The 26261-nt window shown below is 47.3% G+C and overlaps 1 protein-coding gene across 1 annotated transcript; it reads right to left on the minus strand.

The window, feature by feature from the left end:
• Positions 1–246: 246 nt before the first annotated feature.
• Positions 247–25622, minus strand: SCNN1G (sodium channel epithelial 1 subunit gamma). Its single transcript, XM_037815347.1, has 13 exons — positions 25549–25622; positions 21848–22206; positions 19758–20070; positions 18138–18328; positions 17145–17248; positions 15373–15536; positions 6539–6685; positions 4399–4516; positions 3777–3855; positions 3635–3692; positions 3363–3424; positions 1981–2056; positions 247–1661 (listed from the first exon to the last, which is right to left on the minus strand). The coding sequence occupies exons 2-13, from the start codon at positions 22162–22164 to the stop codon at positions 1281–1283; spliced, it is 2010 nt and encodes a 669-aa protein (XP_037671275.1). The 5' UTR covers positions 22165–22206; positions 25549–25622; the 3' UTR covers positions 247–1280.
• Between the last annotated feature and the right edge of the window lie 639 nt (positions 25623–26261).

Here is a 26261-nt window from a genome sequence, read left to right on the forward strand (position 1 = left end):
GAAGCCAAGGAACCCCAAGAATTGTGGCAAGCCAGCACCAGAATGCCAGACTCTGGGAGAAAGTCTGGCCTGTTGAGACCGTGAGTTTGGACTTGTAGCCTCCAAAACTGCGAGACAATAAATTCTTATTGTCTAAGCCAATCCATTGTGTGGTTTGTCATAGCAGCCTTGGCAAACTAAGAGAGAGCTCTCCACTGACCAAATAACACTGCTGCCAGCACCCTCTGCCCACCCCTCCCCTCAGTTCCCTGACCCTGCTTTATGCCACCCCCTGTGCTATTTAATCCATGGAAGTGCCGAGAACAGTGCTCAGCTACTGTTCTTGTGCTGACATCAAGCTAATACATGTCAACTATTGTTGCACCAGAAGATAAGGATATGGAATGAAAGGGGCTGTTTGCAATGGCTGGCTTGTTGGCAAGGGGTAGGCCAGTGGTGTCAGGGGTGGTCTGCCTTGGAGCAATGGGACAACTGGTGCTGAGGCTGGTTACTAGAAAGAGCAGCTGAGGGTGGGGTGAAGGGACCACCGTGGGACAGGAGTGTCCAGCTCTGCCCTTTAACTGGTCTCTGGCCTTCCCTGCTCGGGTAAGGGGCCCAGGGCACAGTGTTAGCTGCCGAGCGCATGGCCCCACCCCATCCCCAGAGTGAGGCTATCCAGTCACACCACCAGATCTCCCCCGCTCCACCCCATCCACACAACATAATCCAAGGCCTTGGGTCAGCTCCCTGCCCAGAGGAGGGACAGGGCACACAGAAGACCTCATTCCAGTGTCTATGACTAAGAGCAGTTTATTCACAAACAGCCCCAGTTCTAGGGCTGGTTCTTCCTCCCGTCTGGCACCAGGCATGGGCTGTCCAGCCTGGATACCCAAGGTCACAGACTTGGGCCCCAGCCAAGGCTAAGAATGGGTGAAACCTTGGCTTAGGGTGCTGCTGGAGTCCTTTTCTCTCAAGACCCGGGGAAGAGCTCCACTGGGCCTCACTTCTGGCCTTTGCCCCAGGCCGGCATTGTTTTCTCAGCCTGCAATCTCTCTCCACATGCGCTGAGAGTTTGGGTCTCAGGAGAGAACTCATCCAGGGTGCGGTGAGTGTCCCTGGGCAGCGTCCAACGGATGCACCTGCACATGCCCAGGCCCCATCTTGTTTTCAAAGGAGGCTTTTGGCCAGTGTCTCTGAACAGCCTGGAGTGGAGGCAGAGGATCCCCTCTAAGTCCAGGGGATGAGGTCTAAGTCCTCAGACCATGGCTGGTAGTCCCAACTGGATTTTTTCCATCTCTGACTCAGGACTCGTCCAGTGTCTGAGTGTCTGTGAGCTGGTCAGAGAAGGCCCTCTCCAGGCGCAGGGTGTTGTATCTGGGGGGCGGGGTGCCGGGTACCTGGGCCCCTGGGGCCGAAGGCAGGCGCAAAGCAGAGGTAAAAGTGGGCAAGTCATCATCTATATCAAGGGCTGGATTGTCCTGGCCCTGGGGAACGGGGGGAGCCTCAGGGCAGCGGTGTGCCTGCCTCCGGGCCCACCACTCCTTGGCTTTCTGCCACTGGCGGCGGGCAATGATCGAAAGGGAGTCGATGAAGAAGACCTCGATGATCTCAATGACGCAGACGACAGAGCAGCTCATCCACAGGCCTAGCTGGCCACCAAAGTTGGACAGAAGGGTCTCAATCTGCAAGAGAGACCAAGCCACAAATATCAAGTACCTCCCCACCCCAGTCAGCCTCATGCAGGGACCCCTATTCCCAAGGAAGCCACCAACAAGCCCTGGCCCTGAGCAGGCTTGGAGGAAGAAGCCTCTTACTCTGCCCGCCCTGTCTGGAGGCCTGGGGACAGGCTACGGACACTCCTTAAAGCTACAGGGAGGAGGGGACAGTGTAGGCATGGCTGGCCCGGCCCAGCCTAGATCAGGCTGGAGCCCCATGGCCCAATTCTGCTTGCCAAGGCCAGGCTGATGGGCACATGCACAGACCCATAAGAAGGCTACTCACACTGTTGGCTGGGCTCTCCAAGATGGATCTTTGGTTCAGGTCTTTGTAGAATATCAAGAGTTTGGCCAAGTCTGTCCTGCAGAAATTCAAATAAGCAGGGCCCAGGTGAGTGGGAGCCTTGGTGCTCAGCCCCATGAATTGCCTGCCCAGCCCAGCTGCCTCCCTCCTGTCCAGCTCCAGCACTGCCCAGGCTCTGAGCTCCCCAGATCTCAGAACCTGGCCCATGGGGCTTCTGCACCCAAGAGCATATAACCAGCCTAGGCCTGGTTATTTGGGTTCTCCTTTCACTCACAAACCTAACTCCTTTCAATCCATGCCCTTCACCATTGCACTAGGCTGCCTCCTGATAGGAAAGTTCATGCTCATTCCCAAGGGGCAGCTACTATTCAGCTATTTGATGCCATGCAAGGACTGTGCTTGCCAGAACTTTCAGTTTTTTGAGAAAAGCTGTGGCAAAATTTGATCTAGGGGTCTCTTGTTTGCAATATTCAGTTTAATGGTTTGCAAATGCTTGATCAAGGTCTGTCTTTATCACTAGATGCAAACACCTCAGAGGCAGGGATCAGGTCAGCACCCCACACAAGCACACTTGGCTCCCAGAGGACATTCATTAAATGTTCAAGGCTAAAGTTGGTGCCAGGCCCAGTGCCAGACACTGCAGATATGACCATGGCTCAGAGAGATGTGAGTTAATGTGATGGATCCCCCCACCCTCTCCCACCTTGGTCTCCATCCTCCAAGGCCCCTGAACTCCAGCCTGGATGATTTCCACTAAAGATCCCTTGGAAAGGAATTTCTAGGTGGAATTCAAGCAGGATTAGAAGTTGGCAAAGCTCAGGAGACTATTTTCCAAATGGGGTCAAGATCCATCAGTGCACCTTTAAATAAATTTACTAAGCCTTGACCAGTATTTTTTACAAAAGGAAATAGAATAGAAAATATCAGATTGCATCCCAAGTGACAGTCAAAATATTTATCAACTGGTATGGACTGGGCACTAATCCATCAGAACGGATGTCACGACCAATCAGAACAGGCACTGCGACCAACGGAAATGGGAATGAATGATTGGTTGGGTCAGTGTGTCCCATCTGAAAATTGGCCCAAGTGCATTGCATATCACAAGGCAGTATTACTTCATGAGACTTTTATTTTGGTTACAAATTCATTGGGCCACAGCATGAAGAGTATTTCATACCGTGGAACATGGCTAACAAGAATTTGAGAGCTCCAGGCCTAGAGCAGGGCCTGGTTCATGATGTGTGCTCAATAAATATTTTTTTTTTGAATGAATGAAAAGGGTTTGACAATGGGGAAGCAAGCAAAGAGGCTGGGGCCCATGGTGGGCAGAGGCAGAGGGTGGAGGGTGGAGGTAAACCTACTTGTTGAGCTTTTTGTTTACTTCCTGGCCTTGGTCCCAAGTGAGAATGGGCAGCAACCACTTCTGTGATGGAGAAAGAAAGAGTGGGCCTGGGGATGCCTGGAGAGGCCAGAGCCAGCCCATCTGCCCTTCCTCCCAAACCCAACCCTGCCATCTGGCCTCAGCAAGGCAGCTTGCTCTCCCCTGGGTCTCCTCCAAGGCTAGGGGACACAGCCTGGGGAGTGAGGCTCCAGGCTAGGGGATGAAAAGAGAAGAATGGGTAGAAGACCTTACCTCGGAAACCGCAGATGGCCACTGTGCCAGGCTGGTTGTCAGCGTCCACTCCTTAAAGCTACGGGGAGGAGGGCACAGTGTAGGCATGGCTGGCCCAGCCCGGCCTAACCCTGCTCATCCCATCCCCTCCCAGTCTGCCTACCTGCAGGATTCCCGGCACACTGACTGGCAGCCCAGCTCTTCCCGGACAAAGGCCTGGTGTAGTTGGTAGTAGCAATACACTGTGGACAAGGGAGGGGACAGCATGAGCTTTGGGGCCACAGGGACCTCCCTAGAGATGCCCAGGTCCTCAGTAATGCCTCCAGTCCCACTTTAATTATTTCTCCTCCTACTTTCCACAAATAGTGGTTTTCTGGAAGCAATGCTGCTTTGTGATGTTGGGAGACAGAATAAAGTAGTGGTTAAGGAACTTGAGTTGGGGTGTCAGGCAGCCCTGTTATTCCCTAGCTGTGTGGCCTTGGTCACATCACTTAACCCTTCTGAGCCCCAGTTAGCAACTCCATGACAGGGTGCCATCAACAGTCCCTACCTCCTGGAGTTACTCTTAGCACAAGCTGGGGGGTAGTGTTTGCTCCTTAACTGTCAGGTATAATTAGAGCCAGGCTGACCACAGAAGTAAATTCTGGTTAACATTTCTCCACCAACAGCTTCCTTAGGCAAAAGGCAACAGGGCTGGGGTCCCAGGATCCCCTTAGAGCAGGCTGTTGCTAGGGTGGGGCTGCCCCTCTCCTGGGGTGGGCAAGGCTGGGGCAGGTCTCACTTACTCCAGTTGGGGTGCTGCTGGTAGTTGCAATAATTGGCAGCCTGAGGTAGAGGCTGGCTGTACTGGGCGCACCCACATTTCTCCACCATCTTTAATTGGAAGCACGAGTGAAGGCAGATCTGGAAGAGAAGAGTAGGGAGTCCCTTCACCTCCTTGCACACTGATGCTGTGAGTGCCCTCCCTGCACAACCCCTCATCTCAGAGGATTGGCCTCTCCCAGCCATGGCTGACCATATGAACATGCCAGAGGGACCAAGCTAGAGAAAATGTTGAAGGTGTAGAATAATTAACACACAGAGTCTGGGTTGAGCTGGGGTTTGGAGGGTCAATTCCATCACGTGGGTGCCCACACAGAGAGAAGTGGGAAAACTGGAGCCAACACCAAGACACAGAAACAAACCTATTCCCCAACTTTCCAATTCTTGGGTCCAAGCCCTCCATGTCAGGCCCTTGGGGAGGCACAGAAGCTAATGGCAGTGGCTCTGAAGGCAGGCTACTTGGGTTCAGATCCTAGCTTTGCCACCTACTAGTTGATGACTTGGTTTCTTCATCTTTGAAATAATTGTAATAATACCTACTTCATGTGAGCACGAAATGAATCGGTACATGTAAGCTCTTTGTAATGAGTCATCTTTTCAATGAGCTCATTTTTTTTCCTCCTTTGTCTTAACATCACTTTGAGCTTCTATTTCTTAAAGCAGATGATCTCTGACTAATAGTCTCTGTTTACTCAGGGTCTCTACCACTTCTCAGCTCAGCTCTCCTATGAGCTGGGGGCTTGATGCCAAATGGCACCTGGTCTTTTGTTGTGCAGGGATGATTTTCATGGACCCTCTGGGATATCCTGGTTGGAGGTGGACTGAAGACTCCAGAATGTGAGATGAGACATAATAGACGATCAAACTCAAGGGGTGGAAACACAAATGCCTTAATCCCATGCAATGGTACACTTGGGAGTGGTGAGATTGGAAAGTTTAGGTTGTATACATGTTTCCATAGTTTTTTCTTTAAAAGGGATAAACTAAAGGGACAATGACAATGAAATGTAATCCATGACCCTGGACTGGATCTAATAATGGAGGAGAAAAGGCCCAAAAGGACATTATTGGGACATATGATAAAATTGGAATATAGACTCAAAGCTTTATATCAATGTTAAAGTTCTTGAACTTTGATATCTGTACTTAAGGGCTTACATAAGTCAATATCCTTGTTCTTAGGAAATGTACACGGAAGTATTGTGTCTTCAAGGAGCAGGATGTATACAACATACTCTCAAATATTTAAAAAATACATAGTAGATGGATGGATAGAGAGAATAACACAGCAAATGTGGCAAAATGTTAAAATTGGTGGATCTGGATATTTGGGGATAGTGGGAAGAGTATGTTGGAGTTCTCTATATGGGGATTGTATTAGTTTTGCAACTATCCTGTAAGCCTAAAATTATTTCCAAATAAAAAGTTCAGGGTAAAAAACAAACTCAAATGCCTACAGTGTTCAGTAAGTCCTATACTCAGGGGTGGTGGGGACATAGGGAAGCAGAGAACACATACTTCCTTTAAAGGGGCAACTCCACTCACTCTTGATCATGAAGGAATATGAGCCCAAAGTTGCCAGATCCTCTAGTTTGTCAAGAGATGCTGGAAATCTGGATTTTCATATGAAATTCCCTCATTTTAAAACACAATTCAGGCAAGAAAACAAGTCTGCAGCCTGGAAGGGGCCGGGAGCTGCCGCTTTGTAGCTCCTGATCCAACACAACATCTCCCGATCATAGCCGAGGGTGACACAACCTGCCCAAGGCCATCAGGGAGACAGGGGCCCAAGAGGGACCAGGGCCTCTCCCTGACTGGTTCCCTCTGGTTCCTCACGTGCCGAGGCCCACATAGGAAGCTGGCCCGCCTCAGCTGTACGCCGTGTTCCATGCAAACCTCAGAGAATCAATTAAGCTCTGGTTACAGACCGGCTGAAGGGGACTGGAACCAGCCGGCATCATTCGCTCTTGAGGTCTTTGGATGAACCCCAGGATCCTCACCGGAGTTCCTGGTCCCAGCCACGCCCCAGCCTAGCTGAAACTTTGGTCTGCTGGGTCCAGGCCACCTCCACTCCCCCCCACCGCCACCTCCCCAGGCCTGTACCTGGAGGGAGTAGGCAGACTGGAGGTGTTGGGAGGAGGCGGCCTCGTAGTTGCTCTCGACGGGGGCGTTGTAGATGTTCTCCACGGGCACGTCGCTCCCGTCCTCCGTGCACTCGCTGTAGGGCTCGCTCAGTTTGAAGGACTCCGTCTGCAACAACCACAGCAGGACACAGTCAGCACTGCTCTCCCCCAGGCCCCCAGATGGGACCTTGGTCAGCAGCCACGTGTGTGTGTGTGTGTGTGTGTGTGTGTGTATGTGAGAGAGAGAGAGAGAGAGAGAGAGAGAGAGAGAGAGAGAGAGAGAGAGAGAGAGAGAGCAGCCTCTTAGTCCTTCGTTTAGCAGATACTGGGAGCCTACTAGGTACCTGATGCTGTGGACGCAACAGTGATCAAGAGAGATGAAGTTCCCTGCTCTGGTGGAGTGTACCTTCTAAGGGGGCAGACAGATGGTCAACAACAAAATAAATAAATAAGAGAATCTGGGACGGTGGTCCAGGCTTCCAAGGAAATGAAACTGGGTGAGGAGACTGGAAACGTTGGAAGGAGGGGGTGGTATTTCCCACAGAGGGACTGGGGAAAGCATTTCTGAGAAAGGGACAGGTCAGCTCAACACTGAACGGCCAGAAAGAGCCGGACTTGCCGAGGAACAGAGGAAGGGGCTGAGCAAGAAGGAGCAGCAGCAGAGGCTCGAGGTGGGAGAGGGCCAGTGTGGCTGGAACATGACAAAAGGGGGGGAGGTTGCCGGAGATGAAGTCAGACTCCAGGCTGAGTACTTTGGATTTGGTTTTAAGAATTGTAGAAAGTCACCTGGAGAATGCTTTGGGAAGGGGGGCAGGAGGGATTAAGAAAAACAGTGACTCTGAGCCTGCCCGGGAGTCCCTGTCCCAGCAAAGGTTCCATTTCTTATCCTCTTGTCTTCTGGCTCCCATGGAAAAAAATGATATTCTTAGAGAGGACAAAATGGAATGACACCCTTATTAGAGCAAGTAAAACCACTGTAATGTGCAGCTCAAACCCCTGATTAAATTACGTTTCCTTGTGGTTCACTAGGTTTGGCTCTAGCTTAATAACTGTCACTGCAAATAAGCCAGACTGAAAAAAAAAGGGGAGGATAACATCTGCCAAGAGGGAACAGTAATGGAATATATAAATCATGACCAGCTTATAGCTAGATTCCAGGAGTACGTGTGTGTGCGTGCGTGATTTTTTTTCCTGGGAGTGGAGGTAAACTGAAAAAGAACAGCATGTTTGTGGGAGAGAACCAAATTATCTTCTGTTTTGAAGAGGCAGCCAGGTAGAAAGAACTGTAATGGGAAAAAGGGAAGCAAGAGGTCCCTTGCAGGTAAAAACTGGAGCTTTCTCTTCTGGTTGGAATCTCTTTTCTTTGTATTGTAATTCACCTACTGACCCACTGTCTCCCCCAATTAACAGTAAGTACCTTAAGGGCACTTGCCAGTGCTCATTTTAAAACATATAGAGAAGAAAAGCAAGCAAAGGGGAAAGGAGCAGCAACACATCTGGAGTCTAATACACACCAAGAAGTGGGTGGGGGAACTGGAATGAGAGATGCTAAGCAGTGATTTCCCTCAAGGACACCCCAATTCAATGCCGCCCTCTAAGGTTCCCAGGCAGCAAAACCCCGTGGCCCCCAGGCCCTGCCGAGCTGTCCGCGGAGCCTAGAGTGGCCAGTACAGGCTCTACCTGCCCAGGGGCAGGAAAGTACAATACCTGGCATTCAGATGAGAGGATCTGTCCACTTGGGTGAGCCATGTGGTGGCCGGGGCACCCCCTACTTTAAGAACCAGCCCAGGGGCCACTTCCAGGAAACCTATTGTGAGGAATCGGTTTGATTTCTATGCTTTCTGATTACCCAGTGGACCTTTACTCTGCAATAATGCTTATCCAGCCCAGAGTTCCTGGGTGGTTCAGGTTGCATTCCAGAACAACTGAGGGTAGGGCAAAGGGGTAAATGGTCTTTTCTGGGTGGGATAGAAGCTGTTAACTTCTCAAAGCCTCAGCTGGATGAACTGTGACAGAGCTCTCTCCCACCCTGGCTCTCCACGGCTGCTGATAATGTAGACAGTGAGGAGATATTTGGCTTCTGTCCTGATCCCTAGGAACACAAAAATCAATGTGTGTATTGTGCAAGTTATGTATGTGTGTGCATACATGTCTGTGTGAGTGTGTATATATGTGTATACACATATGTATGTGTTAGTGCATGTGTACACATGAGGGTGTGTGCATGTGGGTGAACACGTGGGAAACAGGACCCATTTTCATCAAACCAGGCCCTATCTGCTTCTTTCTGAGAGTCCTGGGGAAAGGCAGGACAGTTGCACAGAAGTCCTTAGCCCCTCCCCCCTTTAAAGGTGTGACCTGGGTCCAGGTAGCAGCAGAGCCAGAGAGACAAGGAGATAGGGAGGTGACAAGGAAGTGGCCTTTTTCAAACGTCATAGCTTCTGGGTTCAGAGAGTCAACTCTTGCGTTCTTGAACATTGAGGGCTTCCAACCAGCACACGATCACTCCCTTATAAATGAGGGGGTCAGTTCAGCCAAGCTGTTCCCAGAAAGGGAGACTGCCAGACTATTGTTTTTATATTTCAGTGGTAGCGACAGTCCCAGCCAGTATCTTCCAAAGTCACCTTCCTAGGGAGGCTGTCCTGTATCACTCTAGATACTTCTTTCCTTTATCTTATTCAGTCACCAAGAGATGCTAAAAAGCGTCCCTTAAATCAGCATCCTCATCAATACTGCTCTCACTTGGTTTGGTGCTCATCCACTCTCACTTGGACTACAAAAGTCTCCCAGCATGGGCTGCTGCCCTCCATACTTTCCCCCCCTCAGTCTCCCCTCCACCAGCCAACACTTCCCCGTCTGAACAACAGATCTGATCCTATCACTTCTCCCCACCGCCATAACTCAAGCCCAAACACCTTGGCCCTGCCTTCAAAGAGTTCCTTAGTTGGCTTCAGTCTACTTTGCAAGTCTCACCTCTTACTCAATTCATTTCGATTCAACAGGTATTGACTGTGGTCCTAAAGTGCGCTGGGCCCTGTGTTATAGGGAAAGCAGACACTGAATGTGTAATTACTATAAGAATGTAGCATATGAGGTAAACTCTATATTCATATAACAAAATAATATATTGCCATGAAAAGATGTTGATATTATAAGAAAAAAAAAATAAAACAAAACAGATTACAGAAGAGTCTGTTCAGTAATGTCCCATTTTTATAAAGCACAAAGCAAAAGGAACACATCAACATAACAGAGGAGAGTGGAAAGACTTTGTCCAAAGGGATAATGGATGGTTTTATTTTATCTTTTGTTTTGTAATAAATAATAAAAGTTATTTGTGTATGTTGTATGGTATGTGAATATATCTCAATAAAACTGAATTTAATTAAAAAAGTAAACAAATTTATTTGTGTAAGATAAAGTTGGCAATTCGATTAATGAAAGAAAACAATGACTCAATATAAGAGGTTGGGACAATTTGTTAGCTATTTCGGGGTAGAATTAATTTTGAACTCTATTTCACATCCTACAGAAAAAAAATTCTAATGGGTTATAAAGTATTAGAAGAAATTATTAAATAACTGGAAGAAAACCGGCTGAGATATCTGATTTCAAGGAATGCAAATTCTCAATAAACAGTGCCTGAAGAAGAAAACAGAGGCTTTGAGTATGTAACTACTCAATGTTTTGGCATGTGAACAAGTACCATAAAGAAAACTAAAAGGGAAGGACAAACTGGGGAAAAAATATTTGCAACATTCATGGCAAATAATCAGCAGCCTTTATATATAAAGTGCTCTTATAAATCAGTATGGAAGAGATCAACACCGCACTCATTAAGGGGGAAAGGATATTCAAAAGGACAAGAAAAATCTTTCCTAACACCTCATTTTACTTCCAACTTATTTCTTCCTTCCTTTCATATCTCTTCTCTGAAAAAATTACAGCAATAAGAGTGACATCATCAACACGGTGATGTGAACAGCTGCCGAAAACTTCTCCCCAGATATTCAACAAAAGAGGGAGATAACCTTAACTTGTCTGGAACTCTGGAGGAGGGTATGGAAGGGAGAAGGATCCCACAGATGCCAAATTGAAGAAGGAGAGAGACATAACTAATGAAAATGTTCAAAAATTGAGTTTTGGTGATGGATGCACAGCTATGTGATGGTACTGTGAGTGACTGTATACTCCGAATGATTGTAGGGTATGTGAATATAGATCAATAAAACTGAAAAAAAGTTATAGCAATGGGCCAATATTTTTTTTAGTACTTACTATATCCTAAGCACTATTCTAAGCATTTTACATGTGTCAACTCATTGAGTTCTTCAATAGCCTACAAAGTATCATTTTATTATTACCCCCATTTTTCAGATGAGGTAATCGAGGTATAAAGATTACATAATCAGAGTGCAAAGCTGGGGTTTGAACCCCAGGTGTTCAGCTCCAGAGTCTTAGCTCTTAATCCCTACATTATACATATAGTTATGAAAAGAACTGTATGTGCAGTTTAAGATAAAAATGTACAGTAGATGCGTGAAGGAGGAATCTCCCTCCTCTCCAGGGCCTGGCCTCACTCCCCTTTGGGTGAGTTGTCCTCCCTTGTCCATTTCCTCATTTCCCATTCGCGATTCAACCCATTGTACTTTGTTTTTTGTTCTGCTTTTTCACTGAAAGCTGCTCTGGCAAAGAACACCTCCTGGTAGCCAAACTCATAGAACACCTTTCGCCCTTCATCTTACTTGACCTCGCCACTGCTTTCGGCACTGTCGATCATACCTTCCCGTAAACTCCCTTCCTTCACTTATCTGACACCAACTTTTTCTGGCTTCTGTTCTTACTTCTCTATCTCTGTTTTTCCATTTTCTTTTGGCTTAACCCTTAAATGTTGGTATTTGTCCTTCCTCAGGTCTTGGATGATGGATGGCATTTACTTCCAAGTCCAGAATTATCCATAGTCTTTCCTGAGCTCTAGGTTCATAGCATCTGCTCACTGGACATTTTCACCTTGATTTCCCAAAGGGGCAACAAATTGAGTATGTCCCAAACTGACATGGTCATCCTTCCCTTCCCCCCATACTCACTCCCTCTTCTTGTATTCCCTAATTCTCCATCTACCCTGCTGCCCAAGCCAGAACCTAAATATCACTCGAACTTCCCCAGCCCTTCCTTGCCAACATTGGTTGTCAAATACCTGTTGCTTTCAGGCCCTCAAATCCATTCCGTTCAGTTCATTCCCATGGCACTGCCTTAGTCTATGTCCTCATCATTATTTTCTGTAATTACTGTAAATGTCTTGCCTCTGATATATCAATTACTCTTCAATCAAAGTCATTTTTCAAAAGGTTTCACTACCTAACTTAACAATCCTTCCCATAAGCGCTTTGCAATGGTCTGCCCTTTGTTTGGTCTGGCCCTTCCTGACACAATTTGTCTGTCACTTGTCCTTCAAGAATCCATCATCTAGAAAGTCTTCTCCAGCAACTTCTGTCTGGGTTTGCATCCATCCATTCACCCATCCATCCATCTATACAACAATACTTATAGAGGATCCACTACTTTCTAAGAACTGAGCCAGAGAACAAGACAGACAGGGTCCCTGCTCCCACGGAGCTGACATTCTTGTTGGGGAAGACAGACAATAAGCATGTGAATAAATGTACAAACTGTAAGTGTTGTGAAGGAATTAAAGTACAATTGTGAGAGTGACTGCTATAGACAGGGTGGTCCTTTGTGACATTTGTCCTGAGTCTTGAACAAGAAGGAGGAGCCAGCCACATAGAATTCTAGGCAAAAGAAACAACAAGAGGTGGAAATATGCTTGGCATGTGCAAGGAACAGATGGAAGGCCAGCCTGGCTGTATCACAGACAGCAATGGGGAGTGGTACCAGCTGATGTTGGAGAGGTAGGCAGGGGGCACTTCAGAGTTTGTAGCCTATGGTAAGAAGTGTTTGGACTTTATACTAAATGCAGTCCACCCTGTGCCCATCACAAAGAGAGCGTTAATCACACTGTATTGCAAATCACAGTGTATTGCAAAGTCCTGTTCACTTTTGTCTTCCCCTACTAAGTGTAAGATCTTTGAATAGGGGAGCTCTGTCCTATTCATCTTTGAATATCCAGTGCTTTGAATACACAGTTCCTCTTTGAAGGAAGGTTTGTTAACCAACTGATTAGCCACCTGACTTAGTCTACCAGCTAACTAACATACCTACCAAAAAAGAGTTAAAATAAGGAAAGGAAGTCTAGCTTGTTTGGACTTATTCTCAGTGACCCCCTGCTGACCTCATAGTAATCCCTAGGGTTTATTTGTTGTTGTTCTAAATGCTCATAAATAAGACTTAGAGCTGACCGACCTTGCTCTGTGGCTTTGATTTCCTACATCTCAAATTAAGTGTAGCAGAAAACCCACCCAAGTCTTTGTTTATCCACTGTTGGTAAAGAGAACATTTGTTTAACAATGTAGTGGGTATTTTCAGGCTCGGAGCAGAAAATCAGGAGGTGGAATTCTCTTGTACTCTTTCACGCTACCTAGAAACTCTCATGCCAGTTTGCAGATGCTGTGAGAGGCAGAAGGGACAGGGTAAAAGGATAAGTTGAGAGTATGCTGCAACTCTCAGGTCCTATTTTCAGTACACAGATAAAACTGCAAGGAAAATGTCAGATCAAAATGCTCACTTTTCTGATTTGGCAGATTTGTGATCTCCAGGTGAACAAAGGAGTCAGTAGCCTGGCTTCTTAAGTGGTACCCCAAAGTTTTTGAGGCCACAATCTGAGCAGGTTGGGATTCAGGAGTTTTGTTGATTGGTTCATTTGTTTTGTTTACTTGGGGAGTTAGCATTCCTACGGTACAAGCTGGTCACCTGACTCTTCTCCCAAATTGGAACAAAGCCCTTAAACAGCATGCCTCCTGAGAACATCCAGATTGCCAAGAACAACCATCCTCATGGTTTCTCTTGACCTTTTTCTCTTTGGTGGGACACCAATGAGGCATTTCAGGGACAGATTTCCATTTCCTCTGTTATATCACCATTCTGGTTCGTCATCTCTGCTGTCTCAGCTTAAGTATCACTTCCTCAGGAAAGCATTCCTTGACCCAAACCCCATTAAAAAAAAACAACCCTAGGTCAGGCATGCTCTCATGCATCCTGCATTTCTCCTTTATAGCACTTACGACAATTACAATGAATCACTTGTATAATTTTTTGTCTATTATCAATCATCTCTGCTGGACTCTGAGCTCCATCAAGTCAGGGGCATTGTCTTCCATGCTGATGTATCCCCAGGGTCTAGCACATAGGAGATACTCAGAAAATAATTATTGAATGGATAGATGACAGATGGATATTACAAGCCCCAAATGCCCAACAAATCTTTTCATAACCCAATGAGAAGCCATCATCTGTGACTGTGCTACACCTTTTGGGTTGTTCCAACTTCATTTTCACCTAAGAAGACACAATTTCCTTCTCCCCTGATTCTGAATTGCCTCAAATTTCTGAAGCAGAGGTTCCCAAGTTTGCTGCTTCTTAGAATAATTACTGGAGTTGGGTAAAAATATGGTTCCTCAGGATCATCTCCTAAAGATTCCGATTCAGTAGATCTGAGTCTGATAATAAACCAGTTATGGAAACCACTGCTCTGGAGACAAATTTGTAAGTAAAGAAGACTAAGATGTTGAGTATGGGACATTAAGGATAGACATAAAGAAAGGCATGAACAGACAGTCCATAAGGGGATGGTTACTTTTTTTCCACCTATATATGGTGACTAAGTGACTAAGAAAGAATGCAAATTAAGATGAAAATAGATATTCTTTTTTTCTCTACAGATTGGCAAAGATTAAAAGTTGGATGATACACCTCACCGTGTTGGCGAGAGCATGGGGCAAAAGCTACCTTCATATATTGCTGGTGAGGTTGTAAATTACTACAATCTTGCTGGAGGGCAATTGGGCAGATACACAAAGCATTAAACACACTTCTAGGAAGTAATATGACATATACACATCACATCTCAGCAGTGCTTTTAGTAGCATTTAGTAGCTTTTAGTCCATCAACAGGGGACTGCTTCAATAACTTATCCACACAATGGAATTTTAAGGGGCCTTTAAGAAGAACGGTGCAGATCTATGTCCCATCTCCACTCAGAGTGCACATGAAAAATGGAGTAGAGCAGTATTTTGTATTTACATAAAAGGAGGGATGCCTACACATATACACATATGCCTGAATAAGACTAAAAAATCTCTGCATGGACATAAAGCAGTAGTGACAGCTACTATGGAGAGGAAGTAAGGGCTGAGGGTCTGGGAAGGAGGGAGAGACACTGTGTATGCACAAAGTAAAATCCTTTGTGGGTTCTTGGTAAATAAGGTGAGGTTGATTGAAGTGTGATGAGCTGAATAGACCTTTGATGGCCCAGGACTTTCATTAGCTTTTAAACAGTTGTTAACATGTCCCATAGGCCTCAAGGCAGCCCATTTTTATTACTGACAAATACATAACTAGTACCTGATGCCTGGCTTCCAGAACAGGTTCCATAAATGCTATTTCCTTCTTTGGAACAAGGAGATTCATTAAATTCTTCTCCCAAATAGCATCCTATCTTTGTTCATCTATATAGAAGATACAAAGACAGCCTTTGGTGCAACCACTGGGTAACTACTGGGGTAACCATTGGAAAAAATAAGGTCATGCTCCATTTTGGAACTAATATCCTTTTCCATAAAGCTGTACTGTATTGACTACTTCTTGAAAAAAAAAATCTGTCCTCCTCTCCAAGTCTGCAGTTCAGAATATTTTCTTACCAGGTGCATTCCTATGGAAGTGGCCATCGCTGTCTCAATCTCCGTTCCCACATCCTCGATGAATGGATATTCATCCTGACGATGGACAATCACCTTGGCCCCACTGGAGGACACCAGGAAGGGGTTATATTCCTCTTCATTTATGTACAGGATGACCTGCAGTCCTAGGAAGATAAGGTAGCTTGCTGTGGCCAAAGGCTAGGAAAATATTCCCTCGCAGAAGTCAACCTTTCCCTCCTCATCTGAAATGCTCCACCTCCCTCAGAAAGCTCCAAGCACACTGGCCTTCTTTCTATTTCTAGGACTCACAAAACTCATTTCTGTCTCAGGGCCTTTTTACTTGCTAGTCCCTGGAATGCTCTCTCATAGCTCCTAACATAGCTGGCTCCTTCTCATCTTCAAATAACCCTCCTCCCAGGGTCTTATCTGAAATATAACCCTCCCACCTCCCCCATGCTCCCCAGCCACCTTCTCTTCTCTTTTGCTGCTTTATTTCTTTCATAGCACTCATTGGGATTTGTAACTAGGTAATGTCTATGAGTTTGTTAACTGTCTCTCTCCACTAAAATTTAAGTTCCCTGAAGGCAGAGATGGTGTCTTTCTTGTTCACCGTTGCATCCTTGGCACTTGGAAGAGGGCCTGGCATACAGCAGGTACTCAATAAATATATGGTGAATGAATGAACAAATGAGTATGCTCTATGTGGATCTAAAGATGAGAACTCTGAGAGTTCACCTGACCTCTTCAATCTATAAATAAGGGAACCAAAGCCCAGAGGGGTGAAGCGATTTGCTCAAGGCCACACAGCCTACATGTAGTGGAGCCTGGACTATGAGACACAGGCCTTCTAGTTCCAGACCACTTCTTCCCCCCAGAGTGTCTTTCAGAATTGGTAACAACACAGACTACATGGAAAGGCAAGGGTCCTAAGTGTGATTTGCCTTTATGACAGGACCTTGCTTTGCCTTATGGAAACATATCTACATAGCAAATCATGTCCAATTTGCATAGGATCTTTTTGTGGTTAAGCCAGGCCAATCTGAGTTTCCATCTTCCATATAAAAGCAGTAGCAGTAGAATGGAAGTAATAGTAGTATTGGAAGTAATAATGATATTATTGGTGGCAATAGCAGCAGCGGTGGCAGTGGCAATGGGAGTAAAATGGTAGCAAAGCTAGAAATGGTAGTAATGACAACAACTAGCATTTATTGTGTGATAAGTGTGTGCCAGTTCTTATTCTAAGTGCCTTACATATTTTAAGTGCTCTCAATAACCTTGTACTACCATTATTCCTACTTTATACATAGGTATAGTAACTTGCCTGAGGTCACACAGTGAGTGGCAGAGCTAGTAGTTGGCTCCAGAAGCTGTCATCTTAACTAAGTTAAGGTGTGTCTGCCTCCCTAAGCTCCTGTTCAGCATATGTGAGTTTAACTCCAATTGGAGGAAAACTTCCCAGCATTATTCAGTATAGCTAAGAGCTTAAACCAACATGATTTCCCAAAAGAAGGAACCCCAGGGATATCCCTGCAGCTCTCCCATAGGTAAAGAGGGGGAAGTTGAAAAGGAAAACAAACATGGATAAGGAATAAGGGAACTGAGATGGATGCTAATGGAAACACTGCCAAAGAAAAAATGGCATTCCTGGTTTCTGGCCAAATGGATAGATGCAAAATTTCTGGAAGGCTCAAGCATCCCCAATCATTCTGCCACTACCAGGCTCACTCTTAGAGGCTGGAACCTCAGAATCTCCTTGGGACAGATTTCCTTACCATATTCGCTGCCCCCCATGGAAGTGCTGAGGACAGTCTCATTTTTTTTGTTGTTGAATGTATAGCAATTCCCGTACATTGGATGGTGGAAAAGTGTGAAGTTCCTGTGGAGGAAAGGAAACGGGTCAGGAAGGGCTGTGCCAGGAACTCCCCACTTGCAACTTGACTGAAGCCTGGATAGGATGTGGATAATGGATGATAGACATGATTCACTTTCCCCATTTTTCCACTGATAAAATGGCAGGCAAACAAATCCCCTCGGAAAGTCACTTTCTGTTCTCTCTCTAATCCTCTCGCCTCTGTCTCCATCCCGACTTCACATTCCTTGTGCCTTATGCCTGCCCCAAATTTATCTACTTTTGGATTTCTCAACTGACAGTTGACATTTTTCCATTTGAATTCCCAGTCCTAGGGAATGATCCCAAGAATAAATCACATCATATGTGCCTTTACACAGACTTTAGAACACAATCGTCAGGGAGACATAATTCCAAAGTTCAGTCTTCATGATATTTGCTCTCATATAGGAAGGTTAGAAGAGCTTGGTATTAGAAAAGAATGAAGTAAACCCTTCAGGAAAACAGGAACACTTGAGAATGTTACATCCATCACTCTGTCACCTCCAGGGATTTGAATGTTCTCTTAAAGGCAGAAAGATCTGCATGCTCACACATCTGTATATAGACTTTTCTTTTTCTGTGCTGGATTAGTGTTTCTGTCATTCCTGGGCATGATGGTAATGGGTAAGGTTATATGTACACAAATCAAGCATTCCTCATTTTTATGAGTAATATAATGAGTTTAAGGGTATCCTGGCTATATGCTATGCACACTTGGCTCACTGATGCTAGAACCTAATTCCAAATTTTGAGGTCAGCGAGAAGAATGTCTTCTGCTCCTGAGACCTCCAGTTGAGCACAAGTGCTTGCACAGGGATGTGCACTCAGAACTGCAGTTCCTTGGGGATGAGAAAGCAGTCCTTCTCCTCCTGACCTGGCATCGCAAGACACCCCATCAAAGAAGCAGGTAACTAGCAGCTCCTCAGCAGAATAACTCATGTTGATTTTCTTCTCCCGAGGCACCTGTGCCATGATGTTCATGTAGTGCAGCTTGTACCACTCCTGAATGGCATTGATCCCCGAGCTGAAGGTGTAGACGGCACAGTCGGACGTGTCATTTGGACACTGTGAATCAGAGGAGAGACCAGGCTGAAGTCATCAATCTGATACTCAGGGGGAGCAGGAAAGATGCCTGGGGCAAGGATGGCTTTCCTCTCACTTCTGGCCATGTTCTCTGGAGAGAACATCCTCAAGTTCCAGGGACCAAGAAGGGACTGAGGGAGGAAAGGATACAGAATCTCAGTCTCATGATTCTGAGGAAGCAAAACTGGCTTCCTCAAGGTCCTCAAATACCTAAGTTTGGACTGATTTTTGCTACCAAGTTCTTACACAACTCTCCCTATTTCCTATTTGCTCAGCAGTCTGGAAATCTGGATTCTACCCCAGACTCTGACACAACTTCTCTGAGGGATCTTGGGCAAGGCATTATGTACTCGTTGTTTCACCTATAAAATGTTCATTAGAATACCATGCTTCCCAACTACCATGGTAGTTAGGAAGACCAGCATTTAAAATCTATAACAATGAGAGCTTCTGTATCATTGAGATAGACTCCAGATATTCTCATCACACATGGCTTGAACATTGTCCTTAAAGAACAGACATCAAGTGATTGAGAGTTTGGCAATGAAATATAATCTTGTAGATATCCTCTAAAAGGACCTACAAAAACTTTGACAAATCTCAATGATTTAGAGGAGGGGCTGTCTTCAGGATTTGTGAATGGAGCCATGAGGTCTCACAATCAGCACTCAAGGCTCTAAGGGATACAGAAGTAGCTCCCATCCTCCAAAGGTGACTGGGGCATAGAGAGGTAAAGTGGTAATCGAGTTTGTCCAGGAAAGTCATGGAATTGGTTTTCAGTGAATGGCTGCTTCCTGAGAGGCCCTGAAATGGGACCAAAAAGGGGAGAGGAGAAGTCAGGTCACAGCTTCTCCTGAGGGCAAGTACTGCAGGGAATATTTGGTGCTTCTGCTGTTCATTATCTAGTCCTCTTTTTGATGTCTGCACCCCTATTTTGCTTTGGGGGGATTTCCTTCCCTCCCGTTGGATACAGCTGGTGAGACTGTTCATCAAGGTTTCCCACACTCCTGCAACCAAGGAGTGGTCAGGTGACCCATGCTGGGCTAATCAGATGGTCCCAGGATAGAATATGAATCTTAAGCATTAACAAAAAGACTGAAAATGGTTGAAGCTTTCTCAACCCAACAGCAGTATCTGAAATGACTTTCCATCATTTCTTGCTCCATAGATCCCTGGCTCTTCTCTGACTTCTGTCCTCTGAAAGAACTCCATGAGCTACAGGTAACTGTCTAAGAAATTCTTTTCTGCTTAAGATCACCTGAATCAATTTCAGTTGCTTGTTTCGAAATTACCCTGGGTGTATTTCTTCCAGTCCCGCTAGAAGAAGGGGCTAATGGCAAAGGAGAAGACTCCATGGACCCACTATCTCAGCCCATCCCATGCCCCCAAACTGACAGCAAATGAATCTCACCAGTTGGAATCCCACCACCTGCTTGGACTCGTGGACATGTATGACATCTGCAGCCTTGTGGATGATGCGCCCGCTGACCTTCCGTTTCCGCCCTGTGAGGAAATCTCTGGCTTCCTTGCCTATCTCACCCTGCTTGAAGGACAGCAGTGGGATCAGGTTGAGGAACTTGGGCTGCGGGCCCTCCCAGGTTGAACTCCAGGACTCTGCTTCTCGTCGTTTCCGAGAGTTAATCTCTGAAAAGCCATATAGGGTCTTCAAGGCCCTTCTGGTCTCCTGGTCCAAGTCAGCTAGAAGATCCTTCACTACACTGTACCTGCCAAGATGGGAATGAAGAGTCAGGGAAAGGGGCGCCCCTCTGAGCCCCTACAGCACTTTGCAGAATGCTGACACTTCCCCAAGCTGCTTTCCATCCACATGCCTCAGCCTTGTGCCCACCTGAGACCAGTCCTTTTACAATTTTCCCCCTCTAATGGGACTGCTGGCTTGAGCAAATGGGGACAGGATCACGTGCAACATTTGTGTGACTTCCTGGGGCTTCACCTCTCCCACTACTGCCTGCTTGCTCTCTGGGTATGTTGATGTTTGCCCCAACCAGCATTTCTACAGTGGTGACTGTCTGGTACTTCCTGTAAACCAGCCACAGAGAGGAAAAGTAAATAGCCAATAATCAAGAGTCTGTCTAGGGTCAGGCTCTGTGTTTACCCAACACACTTTGCCCCTGACCACTGATTCTTCTGGAGCCAGTGCTGGGGTGGGGGGGGAAGAAAGCATAACTGTGGCTTTGAAGATCCATAAGAACAGAAGAATGATACAGAAGTTGACTGCATGAAGCATAATGTTGCCATCTTTTAATGCTCACAATATCAACTGGTCCCTGCCTCCCTCTTAACTCTCTCTCTCCCCCTTGCTTGACTCATAGACTCTATGCATAGAATAATAATTGAGGGTATGAAATCCAAAGTCAAATGCCCTGGATTGAAGCTCCTACTATCCTGGTACTGGCTGTGTGACCTTGGACAAGTCATTTGGCTTCAGTTTCCTCATCTGTAAAATGGGACTATTGGGAAGATTCAATGAGTTTATAATATATACAAATGATAGCTATTATTAATATTGTTAGTGGCATCATATTTGTTAACATTTCATGCCCCTACTTACAATGTAAGGTCCACAGGGGCAAAGACTGTGTTTGGGTTGTTCAGTTCTATGGCCCAGAACCTAAGACAGTACCTGGCAATTTGTAGCTGCTGCATAAGTGATTATGGAATGAATAAAGGAAGGCAGGAGAGAAGAAAAGAACGAGGGAGAGAGGGAGGAAGGGAGGCAGGGAGGGCAGCAGAGAGGGACAGCTACCTGGAGGTAGAGGATGAGTCTTAGACCTGCTTTTGATTTTGAGTTTATCACCAACTTATTGTTGACTCTGGCTGGGCAAGTTAGTTCCCTTTGATAATCTTCCTCCCCCTGCTCTTCTCTTCTCACCACCCCCACACCTGCTGAGATGATCTGCCTCACAGATGGGTTTTCAACAATCCTGAGAAGAACTCAATGACTCATTTAGAACAGGTCCCATGGCAGACAATAGGGCATAACCAAACGTTGTCCCTGCCCAGAGCCCCAAAATCTCAATTAGTGGGGCTGGGTTCACACAGATGAGGGGCTGGGGGCAGTCAAAATGCTTCCAGAAGTCACCTGGGTGTCACTTCTGGGTCAGCCTTGAGCTCATGTTCCAGGGAGAGTGAAGGCGTAAGCTTGGAGAGCTCGGGAAACCGCTAAGCTGGGCTTAGTGTGGGTGTAAGTATATGCGTGTATTTGTGCTTTTTTGAGGGGAGGAAGCATTAGCTTCACCCAAGTGAAACTGATCCCTACCGCCTCCCCTTTTCACTCTCAGAAGCAGCTGACCCATTGCAAACTTGGTACAGACTAGAACCTGGGAGAAGGCAGTTTGTGAATGTTGTCAACTAAAGCAAATTTCCGAACAGCATGTTTGCAGGCTGAAGTGCCCTCCGGCGGCCAGTGCGCGCCCTTCCAGGGGGCTTGAGCATCAGGAAGGCACATGGCCCTCTCTCCCATATCCCTGCTCTGCCTCTTACTTGTAAGGGTTGATGTTGCAGATGGTGACAGCTGGAAAATCCAGCTTCTGGAAGTGGACTTTGATGGAGACTGAGACGGTGTAGAAGGAGAGGACGAGGAGGGCGCACTGCCAGAGAATGAGGGCCACGGCTGTCAGCGTGAACAGAATCCAGAGGAGGCGGCGGAGGCGGCCGCGGGACACCACGATGCGCCGGCAGCCGTGCGTGTTGGTGTTGAGGCAGTACCACCGCATCAGCTCTTTAATGGTTGGCGCCTGAGGCCCCGTTACGGGCAGATTCTTCTTGATCTTGGCTTTGATCTTCTCTCCGGGGGCCATGGCTGGATGGGACTCCGAGGAGCTTGGGCAGGGGCAGGCGAGCTGGAGGGGCAGAGAAGAAAAGCAAGTGAGCTCTCCTCTCCGGGCTGGCTGGCTCCTCCCTGGAGGTTGGGGAGCTGGGAAACACTAGCCTGCGTACCCTCCGAGGCCTCCTGCCTTTTTTCCTCTGTGGGCTGGCCTGTCTGCATTCTGAGGCCTTGGCCCCTTCTCCAGGATATTTGTTTTGGGTGGCTGCAGCTGCCAAAGAGGCTGCTTCCTCCTCTTACAGCCCCCCTCCCCCCCACCAGTCCTGTGGGGGCCTGGGGAGGTTTAACCTGTGAATCACTGACCCTCCTGGTTGAAGGACATTTCCCCTGAGTCCCTGGAGCAGGAGTCCTCAAAGCAACCCTGGCTGGCCCTCTGCACCTCTCTTATTACATTCAGCTGTGATTAGACACAAGGCACACACAAGCCGTGCCTTATCGCGGCCTTAGCCTGCCTTTCTCCAGGGTAGCATTCCTATCGCCTCATCCTCCAGGTGCCTAGCACAGAATCTGGCAGAACTGGGTTGATCCTCACCTACTGAGGAAATCCGGCCCTTCCTGGCCATGTCTTTCCCCATCCCCTTCCCTGCTACTTTATGGCAAGTGGAATGACTTCTGTTTCATGTCTCCTCTTTACAGTTGAGCTCTCAGCCTTTACAGAACACGAAATATAACAGTAGCCGACAACTCCTGGCCCCTGAATATTTCTCAGATGCTGTGCCATAATTCCCTTGATTCTGAGATGATAACTAATTTTTGGAATGCCTCCTGATTTCCTGATTTAATAGCTAGGGCAGGGGGGTGTTGGAAAGTAAATGACTACGTTCATCCATGTACAGGATGCATATCAATTGCAGAAACTTTACAATATGAAATAACATTCATTTCAGAAATTAATATATATAGGCCCATTTCATGTTTATAATAAATAGTTTCATATATATATAGTTTCATATATACATATACAGTTTTCTCTATATTTCACTTCTCTATGTATTTCATTTCATGGATCCACAGCCCTACAAGGTAAGCATTACTATTATTATCTCCATGTTGCAGAGGACAAAAATGAGCTCAAAGAGATGGAGTAACTTGTGTAAAATCACACAGCTAGTAAGTGGAGGAGCTGGACTGGACCCTTCAGCCTTTACCATCATCGTATATGCCTTTGAGGGGCTGGAAATTGTGCCGAGTGCTACTCCCTGGCTCATATAAGTTCGTTAGCAGAAGACCGGACAAAGATCAATGGGGAGAGAAGGAAACCCCAGTGATTTAATTTTCAGACTCTGAATAGTAAATATGATGGCTTTCCTAGTCTTGTAAGGTGGTGGTATAGGAGAGGGTGTATGTACAAACTCTGTCTCCTGTGCCTTCCACAGGTGACAGAGGCAAATTGGAATCAACTCTAATTTGGAGTAGGATACATGGGATGGTCTACATGCCCAGAGGTCCTATTTCTGGGACAAGAACTTTGGTTTGCCTGTCAAGATCTTCAGGCAGGAATTTGCACATGAGGAGTTGCTTTTCCTCCATCCTGAACCTATAGACTATGTTCCAAAATTAGGAGCTGGGGCCAAGCTTTCAGGTTTATGATGCAAAGTAAGTAGAGGTCTGAGGGTGGAGGTGAGAGCTCTAGAGGCAGCCAAACCTCTCCAGACCCTGCATGGACTTATGTAATTTTGCTGGGATGAGGAAAACAATCTTTAGCCCTCAAAATTATGCTATTAACCTCTTAGAAAGAGGAATATAATTTATTTTATTGTTTTAAATATTGCCCACCCCACCCCCCTTCTCCCTTGCTACAATCCCAAACCAAAAGAAAAAAAAAATTGCAAGAGTTTGTTTTAAAAACCCAGGTCCAGTTTCAATTTCCTGCCAAATAAAACTGCAGTTCAGGGAAACTTTCCTCCACCATGAATGCTTGACGGAAACTGGATTCTGGAAGCTCCTTGTCCTTGTCTCTTCAGTTATGTCACTGGAGAGGACCTCTGGGGCCCCTCTGCCCCCTCGGCTCCTTTCCAGAACTGACCCCAACCTCAGCAGATCAACCACTAATGCCAGAGGAGCTCATGGGTGAAAGAACCCATCTTGCTCATCACAAAACTGATCAATACTCAGGCAAATAATATTTCAACTTCAGAATGAAACAAGGTTGAAGCTTCCATTAAGTTGTTCTGTTTGAGTAACTGGATGCCTGTGTGGAAGAATTAATAGCTGCCACACTGCACTCACTCTTCTGAGTACTTGCAGGTATTAACTCATTTAGTTTTCACCACAGTCTTCTGAGGTAGGTACCCAAATTTCCCCCACATTGTAAATGAGGAAACAGAGGCACCGAGAGGTTAAGTAGCTTGCCCAAGGTTACACTAGAAAGTGACTGAGCTGGAATCTGAACCCAAGGAGTTGTGCATTTACTAGCCATGCTGCTCCTCAAATAATAATCACCCTCACCACCACAATAGCAGTAATAGCAGCTGCCGTTTATTACTCCCTTACTCTAGCTGAGGCTTGGTCCCAAGCCCCTTTTGTACATTATCTTATTTAATCCTCACTACATTTATATGCGGTGTTATTCCCCCATTTCACAGAGGAGGAAGCTGAGGTTCGGAGAGGTTTGGTAAGGCCGCACACCTAGGCTTGGCTCATAAAAGCGACTCTCCTGCTGTGATGGAAGCCGAAGCTAGGGGACGGGTAGGAGATTTGCTCCAAGTCTAGGGCCCAGAGCGCGGGCGGGAGAGTCCCGGTGCAGTGCTGGTCCCCAACGCGCGCCCCTGTCTCCCACGCTGTGCGGAAATCGTAGGAGCCTCGGGCTCCGGGATCCCACCCGAGCTCCTCCGGGCGACTCTGCAGCCCCTGCTCAACTCGCGCGGAGCGACCGGGCACCCGCCGTCCTGTGGCCAAAGCCACTTCTGCCCGGGGAGCCCGAGTCGAAGCCGCGCGAGAGAACCCAACCAACCTCCTTCGAGTGTTTGCTTATTTCTAGAACAACCACCATCCCAGAGAAAACATGCCAGAGTGTGAAATGAACAACCGCGGTCAAGCCCACGCGTCTTGGAAGCGGGCTGGGCGGGGACCGGGCGGAGACAGGGGGCAAGGCGCGGCCCCGAACCCCACCAGCAGCTCAGAAACGGCTCTCGCCCCAGCTCTGGGACCCCCGTAGGTAGACGGCCGGGAGCCGGACCCCAATCGACCCGGGAAGCTGTCTCAGCATCCCCTCCCGGAGAGAAAGCCACGGGCCGATCCGGGTCCCGGGCTGATCCCGGCATGGCCACCCGCCGCGCGCGACGGGCGTCAGGGAAGCTACCAGTCCCAGGGCCGCTCAAGTGCCCGAAACTCCCGAGCTCCACCCCACTGGGCTCACCTCGCTCAGTTCCGAAGGGTCGGGTATGAGCGATCCGCGGAGTTCTGCGCTCCCAGCGCGAGCATCCCTGTGCCGCGGCGGCCACCAGCTCTTGTGGGCAGGACCTGGGCTCCGCCCCCACAGGCCCCGCCCACGGGTCCCGCCCCCACCTGTGCAGGTGTATTCCCCGGGCCGCCAAGGATGTGCGTGCTGCAGCCCAGGCCCGGCCACGGTTCCGCAGCGCCCTCTGCCGCCCTGTTACTGTCCCGCACCAGCAGGAATCCCAAGCAGCCCGCCCTCGTGGGCAGCGCCCCGGCCTCTAGCCCTCGGGCTACCTCCTGACTGGGAGCGTGAGGCTGCTCCGGTGCCCACTTGCGTCCGGCTGTGCACAGCAGGGGATGTTTAGCCAGGCCGCTCCTCCTTTGGTCTCTTCGACTGTCTTTTTACAGGGACTCTTGCAGGTAACTAAAAGAAATGAGGTTAGAAAATTGTACCTGGGAGGGACCATAGAGACATCTCAGTCACAACCTTTTCGAGTAGGGAAGAAACTACTAGCCCAGAGCTTGTCAGACTTTAACGTGCTTTCGGATCACCTGAAGATCTTGTTAAAGTGCAGATTTTGATTAAGTAGGTATGAGGCTGGCTTGAGAATCTGTATTTCTAATAATTTCCCTGGTGATGTTGATGCCACTAGTCCAAGGACAACATTTTGAGCAGCAAGGGGCTAGCACACT

The sequence above is a fragment of the Choloepus didactylus genome, chromosome 21 (genome assembly GCF_015220235.1).
Source record: "Choloepus didactylus isolate mChoDid1 chromosome 21, mChoDid1.pri, whole genome shotgun sequence".
NCBI lineage: Eukaryota > Metazoa > Chordata > Mammalia > Pilosa > Megalonychidae > Choloepus > Choloepus didactylus.